Raw genomic sequence first — 23,713 nt, 5'->3', positions numbered from 1 at the left:
TGTCTCCTCTTCCCTGAATGTGTATTAACCAAGGGGTCAGGCGCTGGTGGTCCTTGCTGCTGCTACAGCATCTAATCCCGCTGGTTTTATTTCCAGAACCACATGGGAGTCGGCAGTAACAGTCATGCACAAAAACGCCGGTCCTGGAGTTGTGTTCACTGAGATTTCCAGGGTTGGATGGCAGAGAGCCTGAGTGGAGAATGACAAATGCAGGAGGCCCAAAAATCAAGGAAGAAAAGAATTTTAATCATCACATTTATATAGGGCAGCCCATTTTAAAATGGGCCCCATGCAATCAAGATTAATGATTATTAGTTTTTAGAGACCACTAATTTCAATTATGGAGGAAGAATAAGTTTGTAAGACTTATTCATCTTCGATAATAGAATATATTTTAAGTGATGTTACTTCTATTAAGTGGTTAGTAACTCAAATGTGTGCACCTAACATAGACAAGAAGGGATGGAAGGAGCAAAAGATACCTAATACTCATGAGGCATCTGGTTACACTAAATATGCATGAGACTTACAAGGCACTAAATATACAGAGGCACTAATAACACATGAGCACGTAACATACATGAGGCCTTAGCTCGGCTCCCCATTGAAGATACCTATTCTAGCCTCATGTGTCTTCTGCCCAAGAGATAAAACAGAAATTAGCCAGCTGTTCATCCAGCTAATTGGCAAGCTGCAGTACAGACCAGGCATACTTGTCCCTGAGTCTCTTTGATAAAGCTAGTGTGTGCCACTGGCCCAGGGTGCCTTTGTCTGTGAGTCTCTTGCTTGAAGTTCAACTCTGGTCCTTGTAGCTGCATTATCAGTGGTGAAAGCTGACACTGTACAGAGAGATAGGACATATGGACATTGCGAAGCCCAGGACTCAGGTAGTGTGGTCCTTCCATCCTGCCTGCACTCTCTGTGAAGTGTGTTAATGGATCCCATCATTTTCCCCTTGCTTCTAGCTGTGTCTTTCAATTGATTTAACGGGAAGTATGATTTGGGCATTTAAAGGGGGGTGGTATTAGAGCCACAATCCAATCTCGTCCAGTCTATTCAGTGGGTCAAACTCACTGTGAAGAGGAAGAAGTTGATGACAGAGAAGAAAATCCAATAACAGGACTTTTACCAACCTCCATGCAAGAGGCTTCAATTCCCATTCCCAGATTCAGACACAGGCAGAAAGAGAAAATAAACCTAACATGGAGGAAAGAAAGGGAAGTTTTGGCTTCAGAAAAGGAGGATTTTCTAAATAGGTATGTTCCCTCAGTTCTCCACATCACCATCTCCTCTCATGCTTTCAAATACATAAGGCTCTTTTGGAGGTAGCAAGATCACTACCATGACATTTTTGTGTGTGTAATAAAGGCTACATTTGATTAAAATTAAAAATAAAAATTTCCATGAACAGTCATCAATACGACTAACCACAAAACAATACTGAGACTGATTCTTGGACCACCTTCTGTTTAAAACCCCTGACTGAACTCCAATACTTCCCAACAGTCTAGAAATGGCCTTAAGCCATTTCAGAACACAATTTTCTAGGACCTGCTATTATTTTGACTCATCCTGAGGACTATTATGTTTTATGTCTTGCTGAATAGCTTGCCAAACAGGCTGTTCTTGCTCCCAGAAGAGATTGTCCGGGTTGAAAAAAAATCAATAACTAAATGGACTGCTTCTAACCAAAGATGAAAGAAGAGGAGTTAGGAGTTTTGCCCACATGGAGTCAGACAGGAAAAAATGGAATCAGGATGATTACCTTTTATGATAGGAGGAGAGATGGGGAAGAATTTTGTAGGCAGGAATTATTTGTATCTGCTCCAGTGCCTCCTTCTCCTTCTAGAAACTGCCCCTTCTCCTCCATTGTTACTATGGTTACCATAGGAGTCACCATGGTGGTACAGCATAATCCCACTCCCTGGCCACTGCTGATTGGTCCAAGAGTATCCACTTGATCCAAGTTGGACCAATCAGAATCCCTCCCTAGTAATTCTGGCTCTGAGAGAGAGAAGGCTGTCTCTCTGTAGATGGCTGCATTTCAACTGTATTGAGAAATGGAAAATGTCAGTTGGCCAAGCAAATGTGCTAACAGCAGAGAGGAGTCAGGAATCCTCATGGGCTTCCAGTGCCTGGTTCCAGGTACTTCTGAGCCTCCACTGCATTCCACAAAATACTTCCCATACCCCTGTATCTTTAAAAACTCTCCTTGCTTAAGCTAATTTGAGTTGAGTTCCTGTCACTTGCAACTAGGATTTCCTAATTAACCCAGAAGGCCAAAGTAAAAGCATATTTTACCCTGCATAACTCTGGAACTAAAAAGGGACTAAGCAAGGACTAATCAAAATGATAACTATATAAAATAAACAGGCATCTAGAAACTGAAAAATGCAAATCTGCTCAACTGGCACACAAGCCTCCTGTTAACTCCCACAGACCTCACATATGGCCAGAAAAAGAAACGGCTTTGAATCTAAGAATGAGCTCCAATGTTCCTGGCATATTTTTGGTGTCAGCAGGTTGAAGATGACGTGAGCTTTCCCTCACAGGTGTCAGGATCTATACAGCCTGGCTTCTCTACTGCCTGAAGGGAAATGAGACAAGCAGGACTAAATGGAAACCCAGGTATGGTCGCTTTTGCCTTTATGAGGGGGCAGCTCACATTAAAAAAAAAAGCATCTGTTAAGTACTTATCTTTAGAAAGCAGTCATCTCGGGAATAAAGGAACCCTAGTTATATGGAGCTAATATTTTCTGCGCTTACCTACATGAGAGACATTCTTCAGGTCACTTTACACACATAATTACTAAGTCTCTGGTTTTCAGAAAATGGCATTATTGTCCATACCTATTTTGCAGATAAGAGACCTGATGTTCTAAAATGTGTCTGAAGCCCCCAATCTGGCATTCTGACTCCAAAGCACATGCCTTTTCACCATCTAAGCATTTGTTATGGCTGCCAAGCACTGTCCACCAAACTCAGACTCTGGGCTGACCAATAAAACTGCTAACCCCAAGGGCGCATGGAAGTAGCCTCTAGATTGACTCTCAGGGAGGTGGGGAGGACTGGGAGAGGAGGTGGGGGCAAACATCTTGAAGTACTGCAGAGCACAGCACAGCATGTGCCAGCCCCTTCTGTGCACCCAGATTTCATCAGTCCCCAGCGGCTTAGCCACAGCACATGTTCTGTTTTTGAGGCAGAGTCTTGCTCTATCGCATAGGCTGGAGTGCAGTGGCATGATCTTGGCTCACTGTAACCTCCGCCTCCTGGGTTCAAGCAATTCTCCTGCCTCAGGCTCCCAAGTAGCTGGGGTCCTAGGAGTGTGCCAACACATCTGGCTAATTTTTGTATTTTTAGTAGAGACAGGTTTTGCCATGTTGGCCAGGCTGGTCTCAAACTCCTGACCTCAAGTGATCCACCTGCCTCGGCCTCCCAAAGTGCTGGGATTACAGGCATGAGCCACGATGCCCGGCCCACAGCACATGTTCAATGAAACACCCCTATGTGTTCTAAGACCTGAAACTTTTAATATAAGCCTCCTGTTGCTTGTGGAAGATTGTGATTGTGGAAGGAGTTCTTTTTTAATTATTCTAAGTTTATTGTTTTGCTAATTATAAGGCAATACACACTCTCTTTAAAAAATTCAGACTTTATAAAAAATATGTAACTAACAACAACAGTTCCCTGGGACTTTGTCTACTCCATATTGTTGTTCAACAGCGACGAGACTTTTTTCTAAGTATATATTAATATATTTTTTTCCATAAGAAGGGATCACTTTAGTTTTTATGGTTTTAATGTGCTTTTCTTTAGTTATGGTTTAAATCCTATAAATATATGCTTTACATTATATGCCTCTGCACCAATTGCACTTGTTACAATCATCACATTGTTGAGAACACAGGCTCTGAAACCAGACTGACTGGGTTCAAAAGCTACATCCACTACTTGATTGCTGTGGGTCTTTGGGGATGATTCTGGTAGAAGTTTTCCCATTTGAAAACTGAGGATAATAATAATATTGACTAAATAGTGCTGTAGGGGAATGTGGTTACTTGCAAAGTGCTAGGAACAGTAGCTAGCACATTCCAAAGGCTAACAAATGAAATACATTATTATTGCTATTGTTTTTATTATAGGGATCTCTCATTTTATTGCACTTTGCTTTATTGCACTTTGCAGGTACCACAAACTGAAGGTTTGTGGTAAACCTGCACTGAGCAAGTCTATCAGTGCCATTTTTTCCAACAGTATGTGCTCAATTTGCATCTCTACATCACATTTTGTTCACTCAAAATTCAATAGTTCAAACTTTTTCATTATTACATATCTGTTATGGTGATCTCTGATCAGTCATCTTTGATATTACTATTGTAATTGTTTTGGGGTGCCATGAACCATCCTCATATAAGATGGTGAGCTTAATCAATAAATGTGTGTGTTCTGACTGCTCTATCAACCAACCATCCCATCTCTCTCCCTCTCCGCAGGCCTCCCTATTCCCTGACACACACTAATATTGAAGTTAGGCCATTCAATAACCCTAGAATGGTCTCTAAGTGTTAAAGTGAAAGGAAGAAGTTGCCTATCTCTCACTTTAAGTCAAAAGCTAGAAATGATTAAGCTTAGTGAGGAAGGCATGTCCAAAGTTGAGGCAGGCTGAAAGTTAGGCCTTTTGTACCCAACATCCAAGCTGTAAATGCAAAGGAAAAGTTCTTGAAGGAAACTGAAAGTGCTACTCCAGTGAACACATAAAAAGATAAGAAAGCAAAACAGCCTTATGGCTAATAGGGAGAAAGTTTGAGTGGTGTGGATAAAAGATCAAACCAGCCACAACATTCCTCTAAGCCAAAGCCTAATCCAGAGCAAGGCCCTAACTCTCTTCAATTCTATGAAGGTGAGAGGAAGCTGCAGAAGAAAAGTTTGAAGCTAACAGAGGTTGGTTAGTTCATGAGGTTTAAGGAAAGAAGCTATCTTCATAACATAAAAGTGCAAGATGAAGCAGCAAGTCCTGATGTAGAAGCTGCAGCAAGCTATCCAGAAGATCTGGCTATGATAATCGACAAAGGCGGTGACATTAAACAACAGATTTTCAATGTAGATGAAAAAGCCTTATCTTGGAAGAAGATGCCAGCTAGAGCTTTCCTAACTAGAGAGAAGTCAATGTTTGGCTTCAATGCTTCAAAGGACAGAATGACTTTCTTATTAGGAGCTAAGGCAGTTGGTGACTTTAAGTTGAAGCCAATGTTCATTGACCATTCTGAAAATCCCAGGGCTCTTAAGAATGATGCTAAATCCACTTTGCCTGTGCTCTATAAAGGGAACAACAAAGCCTGGATGGCAGCACATCTGTTTGCAGGATGATTTACTGAATATTTTAAGCCCACTCTTGAGACTTACTGCTCAGAAAAAAGATTCCTTTTAAAATATTACTGCTCACTGACAATGCATCTGGTCACCCAAGAGCTTCGATAGAGCTCTACAAGGAGATTAATGCTGTTTTCATGCCTGCTAACTCAACATCAATTCTGCAGCCTATGGATAGAGGAATCATTTTGACTCTCAAGTTTGTTATTTAAAAAATAACATCTCTTTAGGTCAGGCATGGTGGTTCACGACTGTAATCCCAGCACTTTGGGAGTACAAGGCAGGCAAATCACTTGAGGTCAGGAGTTCAAGACTAGCCTGACCAACACGGTAAAATCCCATCTCTACTAAAAATACAAACATTAGCCAGGTGTGGTGGTGGGTGCCTGTAATCCCAGCTACTCGGGAGGCTGAGGCAGGAGAATCACTTGAACCGGGGAGGCGGAGGTGCAGTGAGCCAGGATTGCGCTATTGCACTCCAGCCTGGGTGACAAAGAGAGACTCCAACTCAAAAAAAAAAAAATCTCTTTGGAAGGCTGAGGCAGGTGGATCACTTGAGGTCAGAAGTTCGAGACCAGCCTGGCCACATGGCGAAACCCCATCTCTACTAAAAGTACTAAAATTAGCCAGGCATGATGGCGGGCACCTATAATTCCAGCTTCTCAGGCGGCTGAGGCAGAATTGCTTGAACCTGAAAGGTGGAGGTTGCAGGGAGCCAAGATCACTCCACTGCACTCCAGCATGGATGACAGAGTGAGATTCCGTCTCTAAACAAAAAACAAAAACAAAAACAAAACAAAACAAAAACATCTCTTAAGGCCATAGCTGCCATAGACAGTGTTTCCTCTGGTGGCTGTGGGCAAAGTAAATTGAAAATCTTCTGCAAAGGATTCACCATTCTAGATGCCATTAAGAACACTCATGATTCATGGGCAGAGGTCAAAATTCCAACATTAATAGGACTTTGGAAGAAGCTGATTCCAACCCTCATGCATGACATTGAGGGGTTTAAGAATTCCGTGTTGGAAGTCACTGCAGATGTGGTGAAAATAGCAAGAGAATTAGAATTAGAAGTAGAGCCTCAAAATGTGACTGAATTGCTGTAATCTCATGATAAAGCTTGAATGGATGAGGAGTCGCTTCTTATGGATGAGCAAAGAAAGTGGTTTCTTTTTTTTGTTTGTTTGTGAGACAAAGTCTTACTTTTTCGCTCAGGCTGGAATGCAGTGGTGCTATCTCAGCACACTGCAACCTCTGCCTCCCGGGTACAAGCAATTCCCCTGCCTCAGCCTCCCAAGTAGCTGGGACGACAGGCGCCTGCACCACCATGTCCAGCTAATTTTTGTATTTTTAATAGAGACGGGGTTTCACCATGTTGGCCAGGCTGGCCTTGAACTCCTGACCTCAAGTGATCCACCCACCTCAGCCTCCCAAAGTGCTGGAATTACAGATGTGAGCCACCACGCTCAGCCAAAAAGTAATTTCTTGAGATAGAATCTACTTGTGGCAAAGATGCTGTGAACATTCTTGAAATGATAACAAAGGATTTAGGATATTCCATAAACTGAACTGATAAAGCAAGCAGCAGCATCTGAAAGGACTGACTGCAATTTTGGAAGTTCTCCTATGGGTTAAATGCATCATATTCTATAGGAAATCTTTCATGAAAGGAAAGAGTCAATCAATGCAGCAAATGTCATTGTTACCTTATTTTAAGAAATTGCCAGGGGTGGAGCCAAGATGGCCGAATAGGAACAGCTCCAGTCTACAGCTCCCAGCGTGAGTGACGCAGAAAACGGGCGATTTCTGCATTTCCAACTGAGGTACCGGGTTCGTCTCACTGGGGAGTGTCAGAAAGTGGGTGCAGGACAGTGGGTGCAGTGCACCATGCGTGAGCCAAAGCAGGGTGAGGCATTGCCTCACCCAGGAAGTGCAAGGGGTCAGGGAATTCCCTTTCCTAGTCAAAGAAAGGGGTGACAGATGGCACCTGGAAAACTGGGTCACTCCCACCCTAATACTGCACTTTTCTAATGGTCTTAGCAAATGGCACACCAGGAGATTATATCCCGTGCCTGGCTTGGAGGGTCCTACTCCCTCAGAGCCTCGCTCACTGCTAGCACAGCAGTCTGAGATCAAACTGCAAGGCAGCAGCGAGGCTGGGGGAGGGGCGCCTGCCATTGCTGAGGCTTGAGTAGGTAAACAAAGTGGCCGGGAAGCTCGAACTGGGTGGAACCCACCGCAGCTCAAGGAGGCCTGCCTGCCTCTGTAGACTCCACCTCTCGGGGCAGGGCATAGCCAAACAAAAGGCAGCAGAAACATCTGCAGACTTAAATGTCCCTGTCTGACAGCTTTGAAGAGAGTAGTGGTTCTCCCAGCATGCAGCTGGAGATCTGAGAACGGACAGACTGCCTCCTCAAGTGGGTCCCTGACTCCCGAGTAGCCTAACTGGGAGGCACCCCCCAGTATGGGCAGACTGACACCTCATACGGCCGGGTACTCTTCTGAGACAAAACTTCCAGAGGAATGATCAGGCAGCAACATTTGCTGCTCACCAATATCTGCTGTTCTGCAGCCTCCGCTGCTGATACCCAGGCAAACAGGGTCTGGGGTGGAACTCCAGCAAACTCCAACAGACCCGCAGCTGAGGGTCCTGACTGATAGAAGCAAAACTAACAAACAGAAAGGACATCCACACCAAAACCCCATCTGTACGTCACCATCATCAAAGACCAAAGATAGATAAAACCACAAAGATGGGGAAAAAACAGAGCAGAAAATCTGGAAACTCTAAAAATCAGAGTGCCTCTCCTCCTCCAAAGGAACGTAGCTCCTCACCAGCAACGGAACAAAGCTGAACGGAGAATGACTTTGATGAGTTGAGAGAAGAAGGCTTCAGAAGATCAAACTACTCCAAGCTAAAGGAGGAAGTTCGAACCCATGGCAAAGAAGTTAAAAACCTTGAAAAAAAATTAGACAAATGGCTAACTAGAATAACCAATGCAGAGAAGTCCTTAAAAGACCTGATGGAGCTGAAAACAAAGGCATGAGAACTATGTGACGAATGCACTAGCCTCAGTAGCCGATTCGATCAACTGGAAGAAAGGGTATCAGTGATGGAAGATCAAATGAATGAAATGAAGTGAGAAGAGAAGGTTAGAGAAAAAAGAATAAAAAGAAACGAACAAAGCCTCCAAGAAATATGGGACTATGTGAAAAGACCAATTCTACGTCTGGTTGGTGTACCTGAAGGTGACGGGGAGAATGGAACCAAGTTGGAAAACACTCTGCAGGATATTATCCAGGAGAACTTCCCCAATCTAGCAAGACAGGCCAACATTCACATTCAGGAAATACAGAGAACGCCACAAAGATAATCCTCGAGAAGTGCAACTCCAAGACACATAATTGTCAGATTCACCAAAGTTGAAATGAAGGAAAAAATGTTAAGGGCAGCCAGAGCGAAAGGTCGGGTTACCCACAAAGGGAAGCCCATCAGACTAACAGCTGATCTCTTGGCAGAAACTCTACAAGCCAGAAGAGACTGGGGGCCAATATTCAACATTCTTAAAGAAAAGAATTTTCAACCCAGAATTTCATATCCAGCCAAACTAAGCTTCAGAAGTGAAGGAGAAATAAAAACCTTTACAGACAAGCAAATGCTGAGAGATTTTGTCACCGGCAGGCCTGCCCTAAAAGAGCTCCTGAAGGAAGCACTAAACATGGAAAGGAAAAACCGGTACCAGCCACTGCAAAAACATGCCAAATTGTAAAGACCATTGAGGCTAGGAAGAAACTGCATCAACTAACGAGCAAAATAACCAGCTAACATCATAATGACAGGCTCAAATTCACACATAACAATATTATCCTTAAATGTAAATGGGCAAAATGCTCCAATTAAAAGACACAGACTGGCAAATTGGATAAAGAGTCAAGACCCATCAGTGTGCTGTATTCAGGAGACCCATCTCATGTGCAGAGACACACATAGGCTCAAAATAAAAGGATGGAGGAAGATCTACCAAGCAAATGGAAAACAAAAAAAGGCAGGGGTTGCAATCCTAGTCTCTGATAAAACAGACTTTAAACCAACAAAGATCAAAAGAGACAAAGAAGGCCATTACATACTGGTAAAGGGATCAATTCAATAAGAAGAGCTAACTATCCTAAATAAATATGCACCCAATACAGGAGCACCCAGATTCATAAAGCAAGTCCTTAGAGACCTACAAAGAGACTTAGACTCCGACACAATAATAATGGGAGACTTTAACACCCCACTGTCAAAATTAGACAGATCAACGAGACAGAAAGTTAACAAGGATACCCAGGAATTGAACTCAGCTCTGCACCAAGCGGACCTAATAGACATTTACAGAACTCTCTACCCCAAATCAACAGAATATACATTCTTCTCAGCACCACACCGCACTTATTCCAAAATTGACCACATAGTTGGAAGTAAAGCTCTCCTCAGCAAATGTAAAAGAATAGAAATTATAACAAACTGTCTCTCAGACCACAGAGCAATCAAACTAGAACTCAGGATTAAGAAACTCACTCAAAACCGCTCAACTACATGGAAACTGAATAACCTGCTCCTGAATGACTACTGGGTACATAACGAAATGAAGGCAGAAATAAAGATGTTCTTTGAAACCAACGAGAACAAAGACACAACATACCAGAATCTCTGGGACACATTCAAAGCAGTGTGTAGAGGGAAATTTATAGCACTAAATGCCCACAAAAGAAAGCAGGAAAGATCTAAAATTGACACCCTGACATCACAATTAAAAGAGCTAGAAAAGCAAGAGCAAACACATTCAAAAGCTAGCAGAAGGCAAGAAATAACTAAGATCAGAGCAGAACTGAAGGAAATAGAGACACAAAAAACCCTTCAAAAAATCAATGAATCCAGGAGCTGGTTTTTTGAAAAGATCAACAAAATTGATAGACCGCTAGAAGACTAATAAAGAAGAAAAGAGAGAAGAATCAAATAGACGCAATAAAAAATGATAAAGGGGATATCACCACCAATCCCACAGAAATACAAACTACCATCAGAGAATACTATAAACACCTCTACACAAATAAACTAGAAAATCAAGAAGAAATGGATAAATTCCTCGACACATACACCCTCCCAAGACTAAACCAGGAAGAAATTGAATCTCTGAATAGACCAATAACAGGCTCTGAAACTGAGGCAATAATTAATAGCTTACCAACCAAAAAAAGTCCAGGACCAGATGGATTCACAGCCAAATTCTACCAGAGGTACAAGGAGGAACTGGTACCATTCCTTCTGAAACTATTCCAATCAATAGAAAAAGAGGGAATCCTCCCTAACTCATTTTATGAGGCCAGCATCATCCTGATACCAAAGCCTGGCAGAGACTCAAGAAAAAGAGAATTTTAGACCAATATCCCTGATGAACATCAATGCAAAAATCCTCAATAAAATACTGGCAAACTGAATCCAGCAGCACATCACAAAGCTTATCCCCCATGATCAAGTGGGCTTCATCCCTGGGATGCAAGGCTGGTTCAACATACGCAAATCAATAAACGTAATCCAGCATATAAACAGAACCAAAGACAAAAACCATATGATTATCTCAATAGATGCAGAAAAGGCCTTTGACAAAATTCAACAACGCTTCATGATAAAAACTCTCAATAAATTAGGTATTGATGGGATGTATCTCAAAATAATAAGAGCTATCTATGACAAACCCACAGCCAATATCATACTGAATGGGCAAAAACTGGAAGCACTCCCTTTGAAAACTGGCACAAGACAGGGATGCCCTCTCTCACCACTCCTATTCAACATAGTGTTGGAAGTTCTGGCCAGGGCAATCAGGCAGAAGAAGGAAATAAAGGGTGTTCAATTAGGAAAAGAGGAAGTCAAATTGTCCCTGTTTGCAGACGACATGATTGTATATCTAGAAAACCCCATTGTCTCAGCCCAAAATCTCCTTAAGCTGATAGGCAACTTCAGCAAAGTCTCAGGATACAAAATCAATGTGCAAAAATCACAAGCATTCTTATACACCAATAACAGACAAACAGAGAGCCAAATCATGAGTGAACTCCCATTCATAATTGCTTCAAAGAAAATAAAATACCTAGGAATCCAACTTACAAGGGACGTGAAGGAACTCTTCAAGGAGAACTACAAACCACTGCTCAATGAAATAAAAGAGGATACAAACAAATGGAAGAACATTCCATGCTCATGGGTAGGAAGAATCAATATTGTGAAAATGGCCATACTGCCCAAGGTAATTTATAGATTCAATGCCATCCCCATCAAGCTACCAATGACTTTCTTCACAGAATTGGAAAAAACTACTTTAAAGTTCATATGGAACCAAAAAAGAGCCCGTATCGCCAAGTCAATCCTAAGCCAAAAGAACAAAGCCAGAGGCATCACGCTACCTAACTTCAAACTATACTACAAGGCTACAGTAACCAAAACAGCATGGTACTGGTACCAAAACAGAGATATAGACCAATGGAACAGAACAGAGCCCTCAGAAATAATGCCACATATCTACAACCATCTGATCTTTGACAAAAACAAGAAATGGTGAAAGGATTCCCTATTTAATAAATGGTGCTGGGAAAACTGGCTAACCATATGTAGAAAGCTGAAACTGGATCCCTTCCTTACACCTTATACAAAAATTAATTCAAGATGGATTAAAGACTTAAATGTTAGACCTAAAACTATAAAAACCCTAGAAGAAAACCTAGGCAATACCATTCAGGGCATAGGCATGGGCAACGACTTCATGTCTAAAACACCAAAAGCAATGGCAACAAAAGCCAAAATTGACAAATGGGATCTAATTAAAGAGCTTCTGCACAGCAAAAGAAACTACCATCAGAGTGAACAGGCAAACTACAAAATGGGAGAAAATTTTTGCAATCTACTCATCTGACAAAAGGCTAATATCCAGAATCTACAATGAACTCAAACAAATTTACAAGAAAAAAAAAAAAAAACCCCATCAAAAAGTGGGAAAGGATATGAACAGACACTTCTCAAAAGAAGATATTTATGCAGCCAAAAGACACATGAAAAATGCTCATCATCACTGGCCATCAGAGAAATGCAAATCAAAACCACAATGAGATACCATCTCACACCAGTTAGAATGGAAATCATTAAAAAGTCAGGAAACAACAGGTGCTGGAGAGGATGTGGAGAAATAGGAACACTTTTACACTGTTGGTGGGACTGTAAACTAGTTCAACCATTGTGGAAGTCAGTGTGGCAATTCCTCAGGGATCTAGAACTAGAAATACCATTTGACCCAGCAATCCCGTTACTGGGTATATACCCAAAGGATTATAAATCATGCTGCTATAAAGACACATGCACACATATGTTTACTGCGGCACTATTCACAATAGCAAAGACTTGGAACCAACCCACATGTCCAACAATGATAGATTGGATTAAGAAAATGTGGCACATATACACCATGTAATACTATGCAGCCATAAAAAATGATGAGTTCATGTCCTTTGTAGGGACATGGATGAAGCTGGAAACCATCATTCTCAGCAAACTGTTGCAAGGACAAAAAACCAAACACCGCATGTTCTCACTCATAGGTGGGAATTGAACAATGAGAACACATAGACACAGGAAGGGGAACATCACACACTGGGGCCTGTTGTGGGGTGGGGGGAGGGGGGAGGGATAGCATTAGGAGATATACCTAATGTTAAATGACGAGTTAATGGGTGCAGCACACCAACATGGCACATGTATACATATGTAACTAACCTGCATGTTGTGCACATGTACCCTAAAACTTAAAGTATCATAAAAAAAAAAAGAAAGGAAAGAAAAAAAAAGAAAGAAATTGCCACAGCCACCCCAGCCTTCAGTGACCACCACCCTGATCCATCAGCAGCCATCATCATTGAGGCAAGACTCTTCTCTAGCAAAATGATTACAACTTGCTGAAGCCTCAGATGATCATTAGCATTTTTTGCATTGAAGTATTTTTAAATTAAGGTATATATATATATATATATTTTAGACATAATGCTATTACACACTTAATAGACTACAGTATAGTGTAAACATAACTTTTATATGCACTGGGAAACCAAAACGTTCATGTAACTCACTTTATTGCACTATTGACTTTATTGAGGTGGTCTGGAACTGAACCAGCAATGTCTCTGAGGTGTGCCTGCACTTTCATAGTTTAAAAATATTTGTAAATTATTAGTTAGAATGCACAATTTGACTCGGATTACTGGTCATATGTATTTTCTCTACTATGCTGCCTATTCTGATCCATTAACTGTTTTCCTATCAGATTTTCAAATTTGTGTTACTGTTTTCCAGGAGTCCTGAGGTGAATATTGCAAATATTCTCTCCACTTGCAAATAATTTCATACTAAAGAAAAGTTCCAAACAGATGCTGGCCAAGAACATGTGCTTTGGAATGAGGTGAGGTCAGGTTCGAATCCTAGCTTCACCACTTACCTGTTGTGTGACTCTGGGCAAGTTATTCCCTTCTCTAAACCTCTGTGTGGTAGGCAAAATTCTAAGATGGTCCCCAAGATTCCCATCCTCTAGTGTATACACCTTGTATAATCCTCTCCCCTTGGGTGCAAACAGAACCTAGAAATGTCGTGGGATATCACCCCCATGATTGGGTAACTAATCATTGGCTTTTAGATCATCAAGAGAGAGATTATCTGAGTGGGCCTAATTTAGTCTAATGAGCCCTTAAAAGGAATTTGGCTCTTCCTCAAGTCAGAGAGATCTGAAGCATGAATGGATGTGGTGTGAGGGAGATTCTCCATTGCTGACTTTGAAGATGACATGGTAAGCTCTCTGACAGCGACCCCAAGCTGACAGCCAGCAAGGAAATGAGAACCTCCTGACAACCACAAGGAACTGAATTCTTCCAACAGCCCAAATGAACTTGGAAGAAGACCCCAGGCCTCAGATGAAACTCTAGCCCTCACTGACAGCTTGATTTCAGTCTCACGAGATCTTGGGCAGAGAACTCACTTACACCATGCCCTAACTTCTAATCCACAGAACTCCAACCTAATGAATGACTGCTGTTTAAGCTGCTAAATTTATAATAATTTGTTACTCAGCAATAGAATATTAAGGTACTGTATTTTCTCATTTATAAAATGAAGATGAGGCTGAAACTATACCCACCTCTTAAGATTTTTCTGAGAAGTAATATATGCATAAAGTGCTCAACACAGTGCCACATAAAATGTAAGTGAATGCCAGGGGTTAGATACCTGGGATAAATGAAGTTATTGCTATTGTTTTAGTAATTACCATTACAAAATTGGGGTAACAAATCATTTTTTCATACATCTAGTAGGGAAGATTAAAAGGTTTAAAATAAAGTCGAAGAGAGTAGAAGGAAATCAAAAGGGATTCTGGGTGATGAAAAGGTTAAAAAGATCTTTTAAAAAGTTCTTCACGTCTAACTTCCTTTGGGGACAAGGTATGTGTCATCAGCCTTGTTTTAAAGAGGTAATATACTCTAATGGCCTGGGAACAGAAAGTCCTGCATTCAAATGCTGACTCTGCCAATTACTACACCTGTACTTTAGGCAAATAGCAGGGGTGGGGCTCAGTTTCCCCATCTTTGGACTGGGAATAGATACTAACTACCATGCAGGACTGCCACAGCCTGGCCTGGGGCTGACATTTTGTTGACATGCATCAACAAAAGTAAATGCACAAACTGAGGCTACAAGAGAAGTGAAAGGCTTGCTGGCTTCTTTTGCAGTGTAGAGATGGTAAAGCCACAATACATACTGACCTGGCCTGGTGTGTTGTGAGCATTAGAGACTCTGTCACTTTACTGAGTTGTGAATTTCAGAGCAACTCTCCATCTGACCTTCAAGAAACATTTGGCTACAATGAGGTTTTGGCAACTTCCTTCTATACACGGAGAATGGAATGGGTCAAGGTAGTGTGGAGAAGGTTCAGGACCTCTTGTCAAAAGACAAGGTTCTAGTCCTGATCTTTCCACTGTGAGTGACCCTTAGGAGTGGGCTCCATCATTTTCTGGCTGTCCAGGAACCAGACTCCCTTTTGGTAACAACACCAAACTCTTTCTTTGAGCAGCTGCCCCTTCCCACCTCAAGTGGCTCCAATGGAGCTACCAGTTACAGAGCCCTGTCCACCTGGCTCCCTGACTATGGAGGGACGCACGTGACCAAGGCCTGTCTAATCACGGTACACCATCTTCTTGACCATAGCGATTGGCCGAGGCATAGCTATGTGACCCAAGCCCAGACAATCAGAGTCCTACACTGGGATTTCACATGTGGATCCTGGAAGCAAATCTCTCTTGCCTCTGGAAATGTGTGGCCATTTATGGTCACCCTGTTCCTTCAAAAACATCCATCTGCAGTAGGAGAAGACAAACCAAGAGAGTGGCAAAGCTGAGAAAAGGAATACACCTGGAAACAGCTGTGCCTGAAGCTTACCCACCTCAGTTTCCCTCAGTCACATGAGCAACCAATTCCCTTTATACTTGAGCTAGTTTTAACTGAGTTTCTATCACTTATAACCCAGAGTCCTGACTAATATACAAGGTCTCGTTTTGTCTAAATATTAAAAGGTTGGGGCTACGATGTCCAAAGTTACTTCTAAGCCCCAGAGTCTAGAAAATCTTCTCAAATGGACTAGACAAAAGTAAAGACCAGGCACTGGAGAAGGAGACAAGACAAAAAGGGCTCTGAAATTTGGTCTGTATTCAATTAAAACCTCAGTTCTGGCACCTAAAACAATGCCTTGCTCACAGTAGGTCCTGGTTAAGCATTTCCTAGTTAACTTACAGGCAATGGCAGGAGCTGTGTTCCAGATACTTTCACAGCTCTAGGGTGTGTGTCTTCCTTGAGCCTCAGTGCCTCCACCCCACCCCAACAGGAGGAGCTGCAGCAAGTATTTTCACAAGGAAAGGTGGAAATTCTGGACTCTGAGCTCAGCACTGCCCCAGCCAGATGGGAGCAGATGTGCATGAGTACCTGATGGAGAAGCTGCCTCACAGCAAGACACCCCCCAGGGTTCCTCCTCTCTCAGCCTTCTCATTCCTCTCATTCTGTGATGCTTTTCTCTTACTGTTCCTTCCATGTCCACTCCAGCCCAGACCATCCTCTCTGCTTCTCTAGGTGAATGCATCTGCAGCACCTATGGGTCTGGTAAGTGGTGGGCACAGTGCCACACCTTGCTCAGGAGGGTGGGGAAGTCTTGGAGGGTTGGTAACACCCAGGGCCTCTGTCTCCTTAGACAAGCATGGGAACTGAAGGGCAGAATGCACCCTGCAATTAATGAAGATGACAATCTGAGAAAGGGCTAAACCACTTCATAAGGAGAGGGGATGTGTAATATGAGTGTCAATAGCCTTTTCTGAGCCTCTCTACAGCCAAACACTCCAGCAAAAAAAAAGGAAAAACACAAATGCAACTGCTAATGTCTGAGGACTAATGGAGGTCTGCAGGGAATGTTTCCAGGGAAGACAAAGACAGGGGTGCAATACAACTCACTCAGCAAGACTTTCTTTAAAGTTATTTTGAAATCTCTCTCTCTTCTCCCAAAAAGTCTGCTCCTCAGCCACCCAGATCTTGCCTACCAGCTTCTTCCACTGCACCTCTCCTCGAGAGCAATGTGGTTCCTTCTTCTCTTGCCTTTTCCAAACCGTTTCTCACCATCACCTCGTCCCCCACCCCATCCCCTTAAATTCACAAGTGCCTAGGACATTGGTGAACAAACACTGATCCTTTTTTTTTTTTTCCTTTTCTTTTTTTTTCTTGAAACAAGGTCTCTCTTTGTTGCCCAAGCTGGAGTGCAGAGGTGCAACCATCACTCCCTGCAGGCTTAAACTCCTGGGCTCAAGTGATCCTCCCACCTCAGCTTCCCTGGTAGCTTGGACTACAGGAACAGGTCATCACGCCCAGCTAATTTTGGGGTTTGTTTCTGTTTTCAGAGACAGGGTCGTGCTTTGTTGCCCAGGCTGGTCTTGAACTCCTGGGCTCAAGTGATTCTCCTGCCTCAGCCTCCCAAAGTGCTGGGATTACAGGCATGAGCCACTGCACCCGGCCTGGATCCCTTTTCTTTGCAAGCTAAAGAGGAATGAAATTGCAAATGCTTATAATACAATGGCTTTCTCCGACACATATATAAATGTGGAAAATTTGCTAGCGTGGAGATTCTGAAACCTTCCTTTCTAAATAAAGAAGAAAGCAGAGTGTTCACAAAAAGCATACCCTGCCCTAGAACAGCATGCACATCCTGGCCTAACAGACCTGGGAGTCAGATTTCATTACAGAAGATGTGTCAGCTAGATGATGCCTCACATGTCTTCATCCTGACATTCTGTATCCTTCTCGTTCTTCAATTTTAATTACCATAATGACAATTACAAAGTGTGTCCTGGCTGGGAGTGAGGGTGTTTCCACTTGGTTGGGTTCCCTTCCCCAATCCCCGACCATGTCACTGTGGATACACTCTGAGGCAAAGAGAGATCAGTTTTGGTCAAGGAGGAATCTGGCCTTTGGCCAGGCCCTGAACTGTCTCCCTCTGGTATATCTTGATGTCAGTTTGTCTAATTTTACCAATAAGCCTCAGGGCCCAGAAGAAATCGAGGCAAGGATAGGAGATCAAGATAAACATCGCAAATGGTCTAATCACCTAACTGACAACTTTTGCTGTTTGGGAAAATCTTGTGAGCTAGCTAAGAACTTGAGGGCTGAACCTGAAGTCAACATTGCATTGAATTCTGAAACCTACTTGGTTGCAATCAGCCAGCGGCAGGGTTGGTGTTTTTTTGTTTGTTTGTTTGCTTTCCTGCAGTGAATTATTACTTTTATTTTATTTATTTATTGCTATGTTGCCCAGATTAGACTCAGACTCCTGGGCTCAAGCAATCATCCTGCCTAATCTTCCTGAGTCCCTAAGATTACACGTGTGTGCCACAGTGCCCAGCAAATTAATGTGACTGTTGTGTTAGAGAGATTTGGCAAGGATGGGGCAAACAGAGGGTCACTTAAACCAAGTATGTATCTAACAGGTTCCTTTGAGTAACAAGTTCTATAAACCAGAGTTGTGCTAAAAAATTCACAGAACATTTTTCAAGGGAAAACAGTTGAAGAGGTCTCATGGCCATAGGTGGGGTAATCAATTGTCCCAGTTAGCCTGGTTCCAGGGAATTTCCTGATGTGCAGGACTTTCAGTGCTCAACCCAGGACAGTCCCCGGGCAAACTTGGATGGTTGGTCACTCCACATGTACCCACAAGCCTTGGCTAATAACTATTATTGGAGCAGAAGGGGAGCAATACTGAAGGGAGGATGGATAGGGCAAGCACTGAAAACAAAGGCCTTCAAAAAGGCTAACTTGCTCACAAGAGATCTAATTTCTCTATAGTTCAAAATTGACTGTTAATGTCAGCTATTCCAAAGTGCATACAATCTACTTGGTCAACAAGGGATTTCATGATCAATGACTTCGGGAAATACTACAAACTCCACCAATTCTCCTTATGGAGTCTCCACGTACATCAACACATCAAAGGCTCTGAGAAGCCCTGCAGTAGCGAGCATATTTAGTTTAATACACTCAGTATGTCCCAAATAGATCTGACCACACAAGCCTTTTTTTACTTAATGGTTATGATCACACAACTGGATACACTTTGAGAAATGGAGAACCTACCCACAAAACCATAAATGACTTAGGAAGTGCATGACTTGTATTCAGTAAGACATGCACATCTATTTCAGAAGTCAACACATTTCTCTTTGTACTCAATAAAAAGCATATTGTAACCTGAACGAAAATAGTTCCATGATCTATATTTATTTTTAATAAGACACTTGGAGAAAATGACTGAGATCTATACAAGATTTTAAAGTGTGAATAGAACCAGTCAGAACAGTATTAAAAAGACTAAAGACCTGAACTTGAAACGCAATCTAAAGGTAACATATGGATGGATGCAAGAAAAGTATTTGGTATCAGATGGATGCGAGAAAGGTATTCATTCATTCCATTCATTCATCTAACAAATTAATTAAGCATACATGTGCTAGGCACTGTACTAGGCCCAGAGATACAGTAGCGAACAAGAGAGAAAGACAAGGTTGCTACACTCTTCATGCCTGAGTCTTCCAATCTTAAATTTCAGTAAGGACTAAGCACAATAGTAAGAAACTGCAGGGGTACATAGGAGATTCAGGAACTCAGATTCAGGGGGTGGTCATGAGGGCTTCTTCCAAGAGGAGGTGATGTCAAGGCTGAGACCCAGTGGGTGAAGTGGGTGGGCCAGGAGCAGTGTGTGTAGGAGTGTGGTGCTGGGCAAAGAGAGTGCTCTAGGCAGAAGGAACATGTGCAAAGGCCTGGAGGTGAAAAAGAGCTCAGAGCATTCCCTACAGATGCAAGTTTTGCTCCTGAGGTTAGTGCTAGAATTCACTTTAGCACACAGCAGGACCTCCATACACTGTGGCCATTATTATTATTATTATCATCACTATTATGCTAAGGAAGACAACCTTGCATCAGGAAGTTCAATCTGACCCTTCCTATACCTCTATATCTCCCAAGCAAGGTTGATTGCTTTGTGCTTGGTCAAATTTTATGATTCCTAAAATCTGTTTAAAGCTTACAGACTTCTCCTTCTGGAAAACAAAGCTCCCTGTGAAGGCATAAATCTACAGATTAATAAACTGTACATTTCTGATTTCTTTTTTCCTTCATTGTACACTGGTTCCCTCCAGGTTCCAAAGAAAACAGCCCCAATGCCTGCCTCAGCAACCTTGACACTTCTCAGCTTCTTCGCAAGATGCTTCCTGAAGCCCAAGACCCTCAGGGCAGGTGAATGTCAGCAGAAGCTTACTGGGCCACTTGAATTTTTTTTTTTTTTTTTTTAATTTTAGACAGAGTCTTGCTCTGTTGCACAGGCTAGAGTGCAGTGGCATGATCTCAGCTCACCACAACCTCTGCCTCCGGGGCTCAAGTGATCCTCCCACCTCAGCCTCCTGAGTAGCTAGGACTACAGGCACATGCCACCATGCCCAGCTAATTTTCATATTTTTTTTGTAGAGTAGGGGCTTCGCCATGTTGCCTAGGCTGGTCTCAAACTCCTAGGCTCAAGCGATCATCCCACATTGGCCTCCCAAAGTGCTGGGATTACAGACATGAGCTACCATGCCTGGCCACCACTTGGAGTTTTTACTTAACCCACAACCACTGATTCAAGTGTGACTCTCCCAAGTGGTAAAGCACAGATGCTCTCTTGATGGAAACTTTGATTAGTAAAACCAACCCTGACAATGTCCGTTCTAGAGGCCAGAGCATGTATCCATAATAGGACATTTAACAGCAGGGGCTACCCAGGGCAACACTTACCCCTCTGAAATTCCAGGCTTTAGGAGAGGGAAACATGGGAAAGTTGTTTTGCCGCTGCCGTTTAGGCCTAGAAGAGAAAAGACAATGTATTCATTATTCAGTGGTTGGATATTCAGAGGAAGTCACTGCTTTCAAATGCAGGTTTATCAAAAAGAGAGATGCCTCAAGAAATGGCCCAAACAAGGTGGATGGAGTTTTCAACAGCTCTGCAATCTTCAGCAGCCAAATTCACCCCAAACTCCTTCTCAGTTCCCCAGCAGGAAAGTCCCAGAGTCCCTTAAAATAGCCCTTCACCTGTACAAAGTAAAATAAAATCTAACACGCAACCTGGATGCAATAAAAAAGTCAGACCAGACTCCCCATCTTTGTCTTGAATTTTCACACAGACGCAATTCCCACATGGACACTATCAGGAGATGTATAGCTTCAGCTCAGCCTGGAACTCTCCCTTGTCACACAGACATGCTGGGGAGTTCCAACAAGGGGTACATTTGAGCTCCAGGTTTTTAAAGCAACCATCAATGGGACATTTAGCCCCTGCCTAACAAGCTGAAACTGGTTTCCTCACCTGTTAACCTCTCAACATGAATAATTTCCTTAGAGGCAGTGGAGGCAGCTTCAAGACAGACCAGCACAAAGAGACTCCAGGCACACCAGAAGCACCTTATTTCCGTCTCCCAAATTGAATCAAATTTTGTAGCTGCCAATATAACTACAGGAACACCTTTTTCAATATTTTTATGGATAAATTACTCCCCTAAAACATGTGATGTCTATCAATATGGATATTCAGATTTCATATTTGCTGAAAAGCATCTCTGAAAAGCATCCACCTTGGATTTTTCCTGGGACTTTAGTCACTGATGTACCAAAAGGCTGGCTAGGCGCAGTGGCTCACGTCTGTAATCCCAGCACTTTGGGAGGCCAAAGCAGGCAGATCACTTGAGGTCAGGAGTTCAAGACCAGCTTGGCCAACATGGTGAAACCCCATCTCTACTAAAAATACAGAAATTAGCCAGGCATGGTGGCGGGCACCTGTAATCCCAGCTACTCAGGAGGCTGAGGCAGGAGAATCGCTTGAACCCAGGAGGCAGAGGTTGCGGTGAGCTGAGATTGTACCACTGCACTCCAGCCTGGGTGACAGAGCGAGACTCCATCTCAGAAACAAACAAACCCCAAAAGGTTGTTTACACAATAGTCCCTTTTACCTTGACCTCTCTGCTGTAATCAGCAATAATGCAAGGCAGAAAGCATGTAGTGAACAGTGTACAGGCTTTGTGGTATGTTAGACCTGAGTAAAACTCTTGATTGGCTCTACCATACGAGAGATAAAATACAAGGTAAGTACAATAATAGCAGCAACTAACCAATACTGAGCACTTTAAAAAGCATATGCTAATATTTTACATAGTTAATCCCATGACTCTCGCCCCGTAAGTTAGGATGCGTTATTGTACCCATGTTATAGATAAGAACACTGAGGCCTAGGGATATTAAGTGCCTTGATTCTGATCACACAGATGAAATCGGGATTCTGTTCTTAGTTGCCTGACCTCAAATCCCATGGTGTTTATTAGCGTTGTGACTCTGAACACGAGGCTTAATTTCTTGAGCTTTGGTTTTCTTACATGCAAAACAGGGGAAATAATACTCTCTGTGTTAAGTCAAGATGAGATGAGGACTCTAACTCTGGTTCTGTCATTGCTAAGTTTTTACCAGCTGTCAGCGTGGTGACCCCGTCCCCCTTTCTCTCTCAACACCTAGCTCCAAGAACAGCATTCGACCCAGGATGCAGGGCTGACACAGAAGAGCCAGGGCAACTCATCAAAACTATGGCAACTCCCACCTGATGTGCCTTTAAATCAGGCCCCCTCCTGCCTCACCCTCCTCTTCACCCACACATAAGCAATAAAAACCCAGGCTAATAACATCGCAAGACAGAGAACATGTGGGTGGTTATTTATGTTTCATACCCTTCTCCATTAAGTTACATGTTGGCCTAAGTCCTTCTGAAAATAAATGTCTGTTTTAAAACAAAATTTTTGGATTTCAACAATACTTCTCCCTGGATACCACTCCCTTCCCTCTCAGTCATAACTGGGCTTTGCTTTCCTAATTATCTGATGGAATTCATTGCTTCTAAAGTAACAATATATACCACAACATTCTGAGTAAATGTGTCTTTGTCTTATATGTTGCAGTCCCCAGAAGATCACACATAATGTTAATTATCACAATCATTAACACAGATTCAGTTACAGATGTGCCCAGGACTAAGCATTTTAGGTACTCTAAGTCTCACAATAATCTTATAAGGTAGCTTATTATGTTATAATGTAAATACATGACATACAGACAGCATTATAACGGTGTTATATAACATTTTATACACAATATATTATAATGGCATTACATACATTTAAATAAATAACTTTACAACATAATTTTATATAACATTATGTAATATGATATAATGGGAACATTGTCACTACTGCATTTTATAGATGAGATAAACTGAGGCTCAGAGAGGTTAAACCACATGCCAGAAGTCACACAACTATTTGGTGGCCAATTTGGGATTCAAACCCAGATGTGTCTGACTCCAGATCCAGAGGATGCAGTCCCTCTCACATGAAGAGAAGCCCCACCAAACAGGGCAAAGCATACCCCTGAAAGAAAGCTGCCTGGGGGTTCCTTGTGGGAGGGCAGCAGCTTAGCAGGGCTTCCCACCATCAGGCCTCATAGCCAAATAAAAAGCATCAGAGCAAATCTGTCCATTCGGGACACTGTTGGGCAACTTAAGTGTCCCTGTGTCAGCTGGAGAACCTGCCAGGAGACCTACCAAGAGAAGGGCTGTCCCTAATTGTGAGCTCCCACTTTCCTCTCATCCCACCACCATTCAGGCTTCCGGTCATT

At 42.5% G+C, this 23,713-nt stretch overlaps 1 protein-coding gene and 1 long non-coding RNA gene across 7 annotated transcripts in view; one reads left to right on the top strand and one right to left on the bottom strand.

The window, feature by feature from the left end:
* The window catches only part of ARHGEF3 (Rho guanine nucleotide exchange factor 3), a 349,765-nt gene that overhangs the window by 210,121 nt on the left and 115,931 nt on the right, over window positions 1-23,713 (bottom strand). For all 6 annotated transcript variants that reach the window (XM_054482009.2, XM_054482014.2, XM_054482010.2 and 3 more), the window contains one exon: window positions 20,798-20,864. In XM_054482009.2, the coding sequence (XP_054337984.1) occupies window positions 20,798-20,864 (67 nt within the window). The remainder of the gene's footprint in view (window positions 1-20,797; window positions 20,865-23,713) is intronic.
* Window positions 2,008-22,836, top strand: LOC129033439 (uncharacterized). Its single transcript, XR_008501584.1, has 3 exons — window positions 2,008-2,145; window positions 2,553-2,628; window positions 22,562-22,836. It is a non-coding gene; the product is annotated as an uncharacterized LOC129033439 (long non-coding RNA).

This window comes from Pongo pygmaeus, chromosome 2 (assembly GCF_028885625.2).
Source record: "Pongo pygmaeus isolate AG05252 chromosome 2, NHGRI_mPonPyg2-v2.0_pri, whole genome shotgun sequence".
Lineage (NCBI taxonomy): Eukaryota > Metazoa > Chordata > Mammalia > Primates > Hominidae > Pongo > Pongo pygmaeus.
Note: the sequence above shows the minus strand (reverse complement) of the source record. Positions and strands in the feature narration are given on the sequence as shown.